General features: G+C 43.9%; 1 protein-coding gene across 1 annotated transcript in view; it reads right to left on the reverse strand.

The window, feature by feature from the left end:
* abhd18 (abhydrolase domain containing 18) overlaps positions 1–14,838 on the reverse strand; it is a 256,999-nt gene that overhangs the window by 157,552 nt on the left and 84,609 nt on the right. The window contains exon 6 of the mRNA XM_037675441.1: positions 7,247–7,331. Within this exon, the coding sequence (XP_037531369.1) occupies positions 7,247–7,331 (85 nt within the window). The remainder of the gene's footprint in view (positions 1–7,246; positions 7,332–14,838) is intronic.

A 14,838-nucleotide genomic window follows, 5' to 3' on the forward strand; every position in this document is an offset into this window, starting at 1 on the left:
TGAATTCTAAGACATGACGGAGCAACAGAGAGGGCAGATAAATCACTTACCCTCTTAGCGGATGTTAAAGCCAGCAGCAGGGCTGTTTTAAGAGACAAGAATTTAAGTGAAAACCTGATCCAGAGGCTCAAATGGAGCTTAGATCAGGGCTCGCAGGACCAGCGTTAAATCCCACTGTGGAGCAAGTGGGCGTGAAGCAGGCCTGCGTCTCTGTACACCTTTTAGAAAAACGCTTCATCAGCGGGTGATTAAAAGCTGTTCTGTCTCCGAACCCTTCGTGGCAGGAAGAGATGACTGCAGCGTACGTTTTAAACGTACTGAATGCCAACTTCCTATCCATCAGCTGTTGTAGAAAAGACAACACGCCGCCTAATGGGCATGAGGTGGCCTCTAAACCTTTCTCTGTACACCAGCGCTGAAAAGCCGTCCACTTTGATGTGTACAGAGCTGTGGTAGATGCAGCACGTGAATCTTGAATTGTGCACACTACCTCCTGAGGGAGACCCATCCTCTCTAAGCGGGACCGCTCAGCGGCCAGACCCACAGGTGCTGACCTATTTTTGGGTAACTCCTGATCGCTCCTCCTGCTTGAAGGAGAGCATCCTCCCTCCACAGCAGTTTCCACGGACGACCCGACAACAGACGTTGCAGGACTGGGAACCATGGTGCGTTCACGCGCTCGGGAGCTACCAGTAGAGCTGTCAATCCCTCCTCCTGAACTCGGTTCAGGAACCGTAAAATCAGAGGAGGTGGGGGAAAACGCGTACAGAAGCGTTTTGGGCCACGGGCTGTGAGCAAATGCATCCACCCCCAGCGGTGGATCGTCTCGCGGGCTCAGGGAAAACCATAGTTGACACTGAGCGTTCTCTCGCGTCGCAAACAGGTCCACAGCTGCTTTGCCAAACTTCTGCCACGTCTGAAACATCAGGTCTGGATGGAGGGTCCAGTCCGCGTGACGTGGGCCACCCCTGGACATCACATCTGCCCCTCTGTTCAGAACACCGGATATGTAAACCGCTCTGATGGAGAGCAGGTTTGGGTGAGCCCAACACAGTAGCTTTCGCGCAATGTGTAACATCTGGGCTGAACGCACACCCCTTTGGCGGTTTATGTACGCAGCAGTCACCATGTTGTCTGTGTGAATCAACACGTGTTGATTCTGTAGCACGGGAGCAAAGTGTTGAATCACATTCAGCACTGTGCGACACTCCAAAACATTGATGTGGGCTGATGTGTGGTGGGGCCACAGCGCCCCTACTGCTTGAGATAGGCATGTCCCCCCCCAACCTGACAGCGACGCGTCCGTGAAGACTGACACGTGTGACGTGGGACTGCTGACGGGAACTCCCTCTGACAGAACCAGAGTGTTTCCCCAGTGCCTGAGGTCTGCTCTCACAGAGGAAGGGACAATGATCATCCGTCTTTTTTTGTTTTACTGGATCCACACGCAGACGCGCAAACCACCTCTGGAGGCGTCTCATGTGTAACAAACCCAGCGGAACCACTGTGTGAGCTGATGACATCATTCCCAACAGCTTCATGACGGAGACAGTTGTTATCACTTTGCCAGGTCTTACGTGGCGGAGTTGACTTTTAAAAGTGTCGAATCTCGTTTGTGATAAACGAGCCTTCATGGTGGTTGAATTTAATTCCACTCCCAGATAAACAATTGTCTGGGCCAGGAAAATCAAGCTTCCTTCCAATTTATGGCAAAGCCCAGATTAAACAGGTGTGATGTCAACACCTGATCCTGCATCAGCACCTCCTGTCTGGAGTGACAGGAGCAGCAGATCATCCAGGTAAAACAAAAACTCTCGTCTCTGTGTTTTGGGATGATTGGTATGCGTTCTCTGGATGTTGTACAACAGGTCCAAAAAAACGGTCTCATCCCTCCGATCTGTGAGTAAAACCCTGTGTTTTCTCTCCGTTGGGGGACTCTGGAGATTACTTTTATCAGAAAAACTTGGACTTCTGCATTTAGGGATGAGATTTGGTCTGATGATGACAGGACCGTTTCTATAACTCCTCTGAATGGAGGGGTTCGGGTTGCAAACTGTAACTTGTAACCATTTGCATAACACCCTGTCCATCCATCTGAAACGGCGAACATGTTTTAGCCACTCTACGTAACGTTTGTAGAGTGAACGTGCGTTTAAGTGATGTGTCACGTTTTGTACGGCTGTCAGCAGTCCGCCCCTCAACCGCCGTCATGCGTCGCGGGAATGTTTTCTGCGTGACCCAAGGCGAGGCTTGTGCTGAGGCGAAGCGTGTGACAGCTGATGACGCCGTGGGGCTGCGCGTTTGACGTCGCTGTGCGAACGTTGAGAGGCGGAGGGCGTGACTTCATCTACGCCGTGCTGTTGGAGTGAAGGCTGCGAGCCCCACGGGAGCACACGTTTTCTCTGGAGGGACGCGCGCCGCTCTCGCCTGAGACGCGGTGGGTGACGGCTGCCCGCGTTTGATTCGTTGAGACGAGTGTCGCTTCTTGTGAGAGTGAAGGACCTCCACCCGAACCAGCCTACGGACCACATTTATACCGATGTGAGCCGGTTAGCGCCGGGCAGCTGTGTGGGTGCGCCAACATCAACGCAGCGCCGTTGGATGGAGGCTGTTTCATCCCACGAGTGCGAGTTTGACACCGCTTGAGTGAGGATCGTGCAGCTCGGGATGATAACGAGTTATTTTCGCTTACCATAGTGTCGTGTGAGCGACTCGTCATGTCTTGGAGCGGCGGTGAGTTTAAAAAACCTTTATTTAAGGACACCGGCTCCTTATGTGTGGAGGCTGTTTCATCCCACGAGTGCGAGTTTGACACCGCTTGAGTGAGGATCGTGCAGCTCTAGTTGATAACGAGTTATTTTCGCTTACCATCGTGTCATGTGAGCGACTCGTCATGTCTTGGAGCGGCGGTTTAAAAAACCTTTATTTAAGGACACCGGCTCCTTATGTGTGCGGCCGCTGTGAGCTCATCCGAGCTTACAGACTGGCTAAAAAACAAGACACTTTGATCATTGAATGATGATTTATTTCAACTTTCGTGTCACTTTTACACACACCCTCCGGAGACCGTCATTTTAAAAACTTCTCTCTCATGAGCTCTGCGATTTGTTTGCCCAGAGCGCTGTCTTGCAGGCGAACTCTGGGGAAACGCTGAGCTGCAGGTTGCCGGAATGAAGAGGGCTGGATTCTGACGGGCGGGGCTGCTGGTGGAACTGAGCGAGAGCCGCGGCCGTGGAAAAGTCGATGCTTGCTCGCGACGGTCCCTCCAGCGGGCCTGGATGAGCCGCGCGGCTTGATGAGGTGGCGCACAGCCTCTGGCACCTCCTACGACTGCTTCAATTCGCCAGCATGGTTTTGAAGCTGCTCTCGAACAGCGCGTCCGCGATGGGGCTTCATCAGGTCTTGTGCAGTTTCTCTGGCAGTGAGGGGAGTAACGAAGCCAGGTGGATCGTTGGATCATCGTCATCCACGCTGCAATCCTCGACAGGCAAACCGTAGGAGAGGCACACATGTTGAGCTGACGTCAGCTGCCTTACAGAGGGAGTTCTTTGTCTCCAAAGCAGGTCTGCGGCCTTCAGTCCCTTGGACATGCTATATGCTAGCAGCGCCACGTTGTTGCTAGCTGCGGCTGCCTGAAAAACACATTGGTGGGCTCGATTGGAGAGCGTGGTCACCGTCTGGTTCGTGTTCCTCCGGAGGGACGGGACGCTGCTCCGACCTGGGCAGCTTCGCTCCGAAAGCTTCCGCGAGGCTTGGCTCCAGGGGGGTTACCGAGGAATAGCCCCGCTCGGTGAACCCCTCAACTCTGGTGATGGGTGCGGACTGGGGACCGACTCCCCCAATCTACCAGGAAAGAACCGTCTGTGGCCTCGCCCGTCGAACGTCCTGTTGGAACACGAGGCCGTATGGATCAAGACGGTGAGCCAGAGTGGAGCCCAGTGAAACAACCTTCCCGCCGGATCATCCGAACTGGCGGGAAAAGGCGTGGGACGTAGAAAAAAGGGGTCCCTTCATGTCAGCCTCCTCCTGGGTTCCGCCGGGCAACCGTGAGGGCGCTGTCGGCCGGGAGCGGTGTGATCGCCGATGCGAAACGAGGTGGGATGGGGTGAGCATTCACTCAGCCCCCCTCCACCGACACTACGCTCCCCAGGAGGGAATGAGCAGCGGGGGGCTGCAGCTGAGCACGCCTTGTCCCAGAGGAACCATCCGGTTCGCCCCGAGGGTCAGCGATAAGAGGAAAAAATACAAGATGGCGTTGTCCAGCGTGTAGTGACCTGTCACTGGAAAATATTCCCCGGCTCTTACCTTGGAATAAGACTGCTCGTCATCTTCTCCTCGGGGAGGAGAACTCACCGGACGACCGGAGGTCGACTGCCGGGCCAAGCATCTTTAACAAAGGTTGGTCATTTACACAATTTACCTTCTTTGTTCTTCTGACAGTGCTATTTTTAGCTCGCTGAAGAAAAAATGGGAGCCGATTTCCCGCTCTTAACGTAATTTATACGGACCGGGTGGGGCCCACACAGCAGGTGGGCGTGGACTAAATTTTTTCAGTGCTTATGCTGCGCATAACGGGATAAACCCACTAGCGAAGGCCTTAAAGGGCGAAGCTTATACGAAATAGAACTGTTATACTCAGTAAATCCTTTGTCACAAACATACATTGATAATCTTGTTTCATTTGAAGTTAACGAAGTTACAGGCATTTAATTTTAATTTGGGCATCAAATCGTCACCTTTGAATATATAATATTTTTAATTCATTGAATCAGCTGTTGGTCAGGCTACTTCTTGTTGAGCCATTAGCTCTAAAATAGTTATTGAATCACGTGTTTACTTCCATCAATCCGCAGGGGTAGCAGCCTAAGTAGGGAGGCCCAGACTTCCCTCTCCCCAGCCATTTGGGCCAGCTCCTCCAGGGGAATCCCAAAGCGTTCCCAGTGTTTACTTATGTAGGTAAAACTAGATGTTAAACAACCATTAAAATACACCAGAATGCAGGAAATGGCATCTAATTATTCAAAATTTTCTGGGGGAGGACCCCCAGACCTCCCTTCAGTGCCAGATTTTGGTGCTTCTGGTGCCATGGGCTGGGGCCAGGTCCTGATGGAAGATGAAATCTGCATCTCGATACAGATCCTCAGCAGAAGGAATCAAGAAGTCCTCTAAAACATTCTGGTAGACTGTTGTGGTGACCTTGGATTTAAGAAAGCAGAGTTTACCAACACCTGCACTGGACATTTCACCTCAAATCATGACTGACTGTGGATATTTCACACTGGACCTCAAGCAGTATGGGCTCTGTTCCTCACCCTTCTTCCTCCAAACCATTGGACCTTGATTTCTGAATGAAAGGCACACTTTACTTTCATGCTCCGAGGAACCCAACAGTTGTAGCCCATCTCCCATATGCGTCTGAATGTGGTGGTTTTTGAAGCCGTGACTCCCGCCTCATTCCACTCTTTCTGGATCTCTGCCAGATTCTGGAATCTTCTCTGTTTGATAATTCGCTGAAGCCCATGGTCATCTCTTTTGCTGGTGCATCTTCTCCTGCCACATTTTGCCCTTCCACTAGACTTTACATTGATATGCTTGGACACAGCACTCTGCGAACAGCCAATCTCCTTAGGTATGAACTTTTGTGGCTTACCCATCCTATAGAGGGTATCAATGATGGTCTTATGGCCAGTTGTTATGTCTGCAGTCTTCCCCATATTGAACTGCACTGAGAAAATTGAACCAAAATGAAGCAATTTAATGACACCTGGGGGAAACCTGTGCAGGTGCTTTGAGTTTAGTAGATGATTAGTGTGTCACACTCAGTTTAAAACATTCATGCAAAATTTGGGCTGATTTCTCCACAGTATTCTAATTTTTTAAATCCTGTTTTCATGGGTTTCATGAGCTAGAAGCCCAAATTATGTAAAAATAAACAAATAAATACTTGAAATCATTTTAGTTGTGGGCCCTGAATCTATCATCTGTTAAAGATTAACTTTTTGAATGGAATTATGGAAGTTAAACAACTTTTCCATGATATTCTAATTTTGTGGAAAGGGTCTGTATATATTTATCTAAAAAAAATTAAATCTGGTCCTCTGGACATTCAAAAAACAAAACAAAGCAAAACAAAGCAAAACAAAAAAAAATAAATGTAGAAACGTTTCGTCTTTCATCCGAAAAACTTCCTCAGTCTGAGGTGCTGTATTCGCCTCAGTCTTATAAATAGCACCTTCTCAGAGTGGATCAACCAGTTTGCTGCTGACAACCAAAACCAGCTGCTCATATGATCATGTGATGAATAGGACAAATGTGTTCATTGCTACAAAACTGTTAATAAAATATTTATAAAATACACTGCATTTAAAATGTTACTGATTGAGATTAACATAAAAGGAATAGTACTTATGTTTAAATATCAGTTTTCTGCTCTAGTAACTCATCCATTATGCCTCCTTTGTTGGGGACTGGAGCTCATTTCAGCTTATGGGTGAAGGCAGGGACAGGTCTCCAGTCCATCACAGAGACACAGACAAAGAGACAAACTATCCACACTCCCAGTCACAGACTATTTAAAGAGTCACACAGAAGAGCCAAAAAGGATTCAAACTGAGGACTCAAGTTCTTGATCGAGTGTTCTAATCACTAATTATCAATAATAATTGATCAAATCTGCCATATTAAATCCTTACTGATAATCACTGTGGGGAGTCCTTAACATTAAGATGTGACCAGGCAGTCACATATTCACATGTATGTAAATGCATTATTATTAATACTATAATTAAAGGTGAGCCGTGCAAATTTGTTTGGATCGAACAAGTAGTCCTTCGTGTCACTCCGTCCCACTGAAGTAGCTCTCAGTCTCAAAAAGGTTGGTGACCTCTGCTCTAGTCTAGGACAAGCAAAAAAACAAAAAAACCACTACTCTTCTTACACAGTGTAAGTCCTTGAATATCTTGCACTAAAAACAAACGTTTACTACTTGCATTCTCTGTTCAGTTTGTCCAGAACAACACTGATCTTGAAAACTACAAGCACTCACAGTTCAAATCCCTCAGCAAAGAGGTCAGCAAAAAGGGACATCTGCGTACCACCTGTTAATTTCAACAATGGCTTCTAGCTTTGTCTTGTGCCCATAAAACAAGGAAAGGTTTAAAGTTGCTGTTTTAAAGTAGTTTAAAAAGTACAAAAAAAGAGAAGAAATCAGGAAGACATCAGACAGTGAGGAACAAACAAAGGATATAATAGGGATTCTCCAGAAGCAGTGAACCCATTCCTGCCTCTTTGATCATGGGCCTGGCCATGAGGGTCCGACGACGCCAGAAGAACTAAAACACAAAGACAGAAAAGTATGAACAGTTAACAACTGAGGGAAGTGTTGGTTGGTGTATTTATGATGCTAGGTGGTGTCCATAACAAGAGTAAATTAAATATGTTAGTTTTTTTAAGAAGTGTGTATTTATCACACCAAGGTTTTTTTTGTGTGTTTAAGTTTTAAAGTATATGTGCCTCAAACAAAATCTCTTTTCAAGATTTCTAAATCTACTGCTTCTAGTGTTTTAATCCTGGAAGTCAATATTCATTAACTATAAAAACAAGAATCATGATCTTTTTGTCAGGGGAGGTATTGGAGCACATACAAATACTTCAACAATTTGCATATTATACTATCTCACTGAACAAAACCTGAGCTGAAGGCACTTTCTACCACATCCCAGCAAAAGTGGGGGGACACTGAGTCTGAGTGGGCCACGTTCTGCACCTCCATTGTCAAAGCAGCTGCCTGAACTGTTTCTGCAAAGTTGTTGGTGGTTCTTAAGGCAGTCATCCTCGAACCCAGTGGTGGACAGCCCAGTTGACAGAGGCTGTCAAGCTGAAGACTGAGTCCTATCAGGCCTCCAGAGGACGCTGAGGGGCATCAACAGGCCCAAGACTGTGGCTCAGTTGTGGAAGGAGTTCAGTGAGGCCTTGGAAAAAGACTCTCCATCATCTCCAGACCTTGGACAGAGACTCTGGATTAGGGCTGGACGCTATGGCCAAAACTTTTATCACAATATATTTCTTAATTTCGGTCGATAACAATATAATTCGATATCGATATAAACAACATAAAAGCCTCAGAAAAACTCCAAACTATACAAATAAATTAATGTTCACCTTTTATTTGTATTTAGCCTTCAAAAAAATTGAAATCACGTCAAACATAAAATTTTCAACTTTGTCAATATTAATAGTTTTAACTTTAAACAACAACTTTAAAATTGGCAGTACTGAAATTCATAGAGTTAATGAAATAAAATTTTTGGGTGTTGTTATTGATGAGAAGCTGACATGGAAATCTACTTAACAATAAAAATAGCAAAATCAATTGCATTACTATATAAAGTAAAAGAGTTTTTGAATGACAAAGCTTTGTATTTATTGTATAATGTAACGATTGTTCCATATTTAATCTATTGTATTGAAGTTTGGGGGAAAACATGCAAAACAATTACAAACCCTATTTTTATTTTACAAAAAAGAGCTATAAGAATTATTAGTAGGAAGTGATATGGTCACCCAATAAATATATCATTTCATCAGTTGAAATTATTAAAATTTTATGATTTGGTTGAATATAGTATTTTACAAGTCATGTATAAAGCTCATAAAAATATTATCCCAAATATTCAATTAAAATTTGTTTAAAAAAAAAGAGAGTCAATATAACCTTAAGGGAATGTAAATGTTTGTAAAACCTCCATTTAGAACTAGTCTGAAGGAGCTTGAATAAAGAATTCAATAAAATGTTGTTTTTCTGACTATTTAACTTGCGATATAAAAGTGTTTAAAATGTTGTTTCTCTGACTATTTTAACTGGTGATATGAAGTGTTTTTGGTAAGGGCAAAATTAGTCAGAAAACCAAAGGGTGGAATGAATAAAGAATTCAATAGAATGTTGTTTTTCTGACTATTTTAACCTGTGATATAAAGTGTTTTTTTTTTTTTAATGTTGTTGTGAGTTACCCAGAGGCCTGAGGAGGAGGCCCAGCCCGCCTCCTCTTGTACGCTATCTGGAGGTTTTGCTCAACCTAGCTTCTCACGCTCCCTGGTTATCTAGAGTTTTTTAAGCTTCTCACGCTCTCACGATATCTCAAGGGTTTTTCACAGACTTTGAGTCCAGGTGGGCATGTTGCTGGGAGATGTTCCCATGTAATGCAGAGAGTATTAAAGTGTGACACTCAGAATTAGAGTTGGAGTCTGCTGTGGATCCTGATCCGATGCCCAGCCAATTGATGTTACCTTTCTACTCGGACTGAAATGGCTCCCCAGTCGGTGTCACGGTGAGGGGCTTTACATCAATGTTTGATTTGTACTGAATGTACTTTGCTTCGCTGTATCTGTGGCAGTTTAATAAATGACACTTATTATCCTAGCAGAACCAGCCCGTGAGTTTTCATTCATTGCTCCGACCTTTCCCTGAACCTGTATTTTGTTTAAGATAATTTCACAGAACAGAGCTACATTGTAATTCAGGGAATAGGATTATGGAATTGCCTTGATATTGCCATAAAAATTTCTAAAACAATTTATATGTTTAAAAAAATTATTAAGTTAAAATTGTTGAGAAAGTATAGTGCCACGTGAAGGATAGCTGAAGTTTTTTTTGTTTTCAGTTTGGAGATTGTTCAAGTGAAGATTGTTGTTTGTTTGTAGTTAGTTTGTATTTTTTAAATAAGGGGCAGATAAGAATTTTTTTCTCCTTTCTGCACCCGTTTCGTTCAATGATATTTTTCTTTCTGATGAATTTGTTTCATTTTAAATGAATGAATAAATGAATAATTTTTTTTTTTTTTTAAACCAACTCATGCAGCGCTGGGGGTTTTGTTTCAAGGACGCATTGACTCAAACTTTTATTGTGCTTCATCTTCTGACTCTCAGCATATTCTATCGAGTGGAACAAGTTAGATGTGTTCCCACTGCTAGTTGGAAAGACTCTGTCACATTTTGCAGTATAAACCTGCAGCTTTTCAGATCTTAGATAGCCGAACCACTTCCACACCGGCGAATTAGTCTTTCCTCTCTCATCAATGATGTCATCTGCTTTCTCTTCGCTTGTGAAACCTTGTTCAGCCACATTCTGATGGTCATGGGCACTCATTTTGAAGCAAAAACTTAACAAGCGTTGGAGATTAGCTTAGCTTAACCTGCTACCGCTAACCCCTTCTGGACTCGAGCTCTGCGTAACATCTACGTCACCATGCACTTATGTAGTTATGTCGCAACTTTTGCTGTTCAGGTTGAAACTGAAGTGACCACTTCAACCCGAACAGAAAAAGAAATGTGTCAGTGAAACGCTGTAATCCTATTGCAGTATCAAAAATGTGCTTAAAACTCATATCACCGTTATTGAATAAAAGTATATCGCGAGATATATCGATATTGAATTATTGTCCAGCACTACTCCGGATCATCTCCGGACCTTGGACAGAGACTCTCGATCATCTTCAGACCTTGGACAGAGACTTTCGATCATTTCCGGACCTTGGACAGAGACTCTCGATCATCTTCAGACCTTGGACAGAGACTTTCGATCATCTCCGGACTTTGGACAGAAACTCTCGATCATCTGCAGACCTTGGACAGAAACTTGTAATCAGATCCAGGCCTTGGATTTGTGGGGGGTAGGGACATTTCTGTAGGCCGACGCTCGGTTCTGTGCACAGGGAAGGGCGCCCTCCTTGGATAACGGTAGGGGAAACAATGTTGTTGAGGTAAACATCTGGGGAAGGATACATAAAGATTTCTGCTTTTTTTGAAGGTCCCATTGAGCTCAGTGACCTCCATCATTCATAAATGGAAGAAGTTTGGAATCACCAGGACTCTTCCTAGAGCTGGCCAGCTGGCTAAAATTAGAGTTCGGGGGAGAAGGGCCTTAGTCAGGAAGGTGACCAAGAACATGATGGTCCCTCTGTCAGAGCTCCAGCGTTCCTCTGTGGAGAGAGGAGAACCTTCCAGAAGGACAACAATCTCTGCAGCAATCCACCAATCTGGCCTGTATGGTAGAGTGGCCAGACAGAAGCCTCTCTTTAATAAAAGGAGTTTGACAAAAGGCACATGAAGGACTCAGACCATGAGAAACTAAATTCTCTGATCTGATGAGACAAAGATTGAACTCTTTGCTGTGAAGGCCAGGCATCATGTTTAGAGGAAACCAGCTCATCACCATCCCTACAGTGAAGCATGGTGGTGGCAGCATCATGCTATGAGGATGATTTTCAGCAGCAGGAACAGACAGATGAGTCAGGATAGAGAGAAAGAAAATTGCAGCGATGTACAGAGACATCCTGGATGACAACCTGCTCCAGAGAGCTCTGGACCTCAGACTGGGGCGACAGTTCATTTTTCAGCAGGACAATGACCCAAAACACATGGCCAAGATCTCAGAGGAGTGACTTCAGGACCACTCTGTGAAGGTCCTGGAGGGGTCAAGATCTCAAAGGAGAGGCTTCAGGACCACTCCTACTTTCCGGATAAGTTTAGCCATGACTGGACAATTTTGGTCAAATATATTGCATTACATCTTGACAGAAAGATCCTGGTAGACAAATCCAACAAAGTTTTCAGGTTCTCTGGAAGGTTTCTTTTTGTTGAAATGTTTCGTCTTTCATCCAAAAGACTCGAGACTTCATCAGTCCAAGGAGGCACAACAAACTCAGTCTTATAAATAGCACCTTCGCATTGTGGATCAACCAGTTTGATGGTGCTCAGGTGGTTTCTGCAGTCCATGCTGACTCATTTGAGGAAGTCATGGCCAAAGTGGTTCAAAATATCCTGATTCATGTTCAATATTCCAGGTAGAAAAATCTAACAAACTTAAGGCAGGTCCTCTGGACAGTTTCTTTATAGAAACATGACATTATGACATAAACCCCTTATCCGCAGGGCTTTTTCAGGCTCCTATGTAACCAGTTTGGGCCGATTGCGTAGTTTATCACAGTGCTTTCAGCGGTGGAACCCGCACAATTTTTGGGACCTACTTCTCTGGGGTCCCAGGTCTGGTTCTTGTTGGGTCCAGATGTGACGTCAGCGCACTGTCGGTCACTGATTGGTCAGGGGGAGGAGTCAATGGATCTTTCAGAAACTTTTCAAAACACCGATCCGCCATTTGCAATTTCTCTGACTGGAGTAGCGGCTGGACCTATTTTAAAGATTTTAAAAACAATAATGACAACACCGTGGTCTAATGCTGAAGTACTGGCGGGGCTTTTTTTGTGCTTGCTGGCTGACGACAAAATTCAGAGCGAGCTAGATGGAGCTCCACCGGTCTACCCGGGTCCTCTCCACCACAGCGTCGGAGCCGGGCAGGGCGTCATCTCCTCAAGCAAAAAGTTATCTGTGGAAGTAAGTAAAAAGCTATATTTACTGTTACGTTTTATTGAGTTGAAAACTGCATAAATGGTGAAAGTCTGTTTTCTTCGAGAGCTACGTAGTAGAGAAGCTAGCTGGCCGTAGTTAGCATGTAGCTTTGTGTAGCTTCTCATCACAATATACTACCAGTAGATATCGCAGGGATATGAATTTTATGTCATATCAAACATTCCAATCAAATGTTAGATACAATAGGAATGTGTGATGACCGACCGGACGGCCAAAAAAACAAACAAACCGCGACTACTGCCGTGTTCTGTTCAGCCAGCATACATCGTCAGATCGCCATACGCGTAGCACTGATCGCCATACTTGTAGCGCAAACTGACGGCTGCATCTATCCGCAGTGAGAGCACCATACACTTATATTTAATTAGCCATATCACACCATCACGTTGCAGTTAACATGTCAAATCATCATATTTTGTTATTAACCTCTGTATGATACTCTGACGCCTCAATCCGCCCTGAGTAACAGCTGTATGACATCCTGACGCCTCAATCCGCCCTGAATAACAGCTGTATGACACCCTGAGTTAGCAGTTAACCTGTCAGATCATCATACACTTTGTTTTTAACAGCTGTATTACACCCTGATGCCTCAGTTCGCTCTAACATAGCAGTTTCACAGCTGTATGACACCCTGACTTTACAGTTTAACAGCTGTATGACACCCTGAGTTAACAGTTAAGGCAGCAGAATGATTATATTGTCCTTATATTGTTTAAATTAAATTCACAAAGCTCAGATTAACTTCACTTGCACTCTTTGCACGTAAACAAACAGAGTTTTCGCTCCACCTAAAGTCATGCACATATTACACGCAAAGCGTCACCAAAACGATTTACTTATGGTTCAGGAAATGCAATGCACACTGTAAATTGTGTAAATACACAATAATACCATGTGTACTTTGCACCAAAGCAATTTACTAACTTACTTTTTGTTGTATCTTGCAGTGTAGGATGATCATATGGCTCCTCTGAACGTCACAGGCTTATTGCAAAATGTGCATGTGCGTGCATGCGTATTAACTAAATGTATGATACCATCACATGTATGCTGAATGGACAGAACACCGGCCAAAAAAACCCCTGACATAATTAGCGTGTAGCTTCGTGTAGCTTCTCATCACTATAGACAATAACGCCGGGATATGATTTTTATGCCATATTGCACATCCTGACCCTGTATATAACATCTGACTGTTCTTACAGTCAGTAAACACCTGCAGATGTCCACAATAGTGAAACATTTGATCATCAGCACTAACTAAACAGACCTGTATTAACAAATGTGTAGCATTTCAGGTTAATCAGTCAGTCCCTGTCTGAAGATCCTCTAAAGCCATGGGTATCCTTGGAGAAGGATGAGACAGTAATGTGTGGCCACTGCACTTTAAAGCAAGTATGTCGTGACACAAACATTCAAAACTTGAAAATTACAGATAAAAGCAAAGGATAATGATATTTAGAGGAGATTATAACAATTATTTGTTTATTGTTTGTCAGATGGGGATGTGAAAACAGCTAGCCAGACAAATGAAGCCATTGCTGGACCACAGCATCAAGATCTGAAAGTTTGTGACTCCAGACTACACTTCAACTGCAGCCGGCCATACCTTGGAGCTTCTCCGGCCGCTCTGCTCTCCTGCTGTGGCAATGGTGTTTTGAAAATAAAATGCCCACATTGTGCCAAAGATGCTGGAGTCCTCTGTGCCTCAGTTAAGAAACATTTCTGCATTGACAACACAAACGGGTCCTATGAACTAAGCAGAGGTCACACAGGTACACCAGGTACAAGCTCAGTTGTTTGTGACAGAGCAGGAGTACTGTGACTTCATGGTGTGGTCTGGGTCAGATTACTTTATTCAGAGGGTTGTGCCTGATGGGGATTTCTTTACTGAAGCAGTGAAAAATGTAGAAATGTTCTATAGGTCAGCATTTTTACCTGAGTTATTTGAAATATTTTATTTTTAATTATTGTTACATGTTTTGGAGCAGCCAAACCAACACAGAATTAAAGCACATGGTTAAGATTCCACTGATGATATTTTAAGATTATATTTCATACATAACTGCAGATGTAGCAATATGTTTTTATGTTTCTACAAATAAAACCAGTCTTTAATTTTTTTTAACTGTTACAATTTTATTAACGTATAACATTTACAGTATTCAGAAAAAGTTGCTTTGATATTTTGATTGGAATTGATTAATGTACAAACCAGATTCCAAAAAAGTTGGGACACTAAACAAATTGTGAATAAAAACTGATTGCAATGATGTGGAGGTGCCAACATCTAATATTTTATTCAGAATAGAACACAAATCACAGATCAAAAGTTTAAACTGAGAGAATGTATCATTTTAAGGGAAAAATCTGTTGTTTCCAAATTTCATGGCATCAACAAATCCCAAAAAA

This window comes from Nematolebias whitei, chromosome 4 (assembly GCF_014905685.2).
Source record: "Nematolebias whitei isolate Nwh7 chromosome 4, NemWhi1, whole genome shotgun sequence".
Classification (NCBI taxonomy): domain Eukaryota; kingdom Metazoa; phylum Chordata; class Actinopteri; order Cyprinodontiformes; family Rivulidae; genus Nematolebias; species Nematolebias whitei.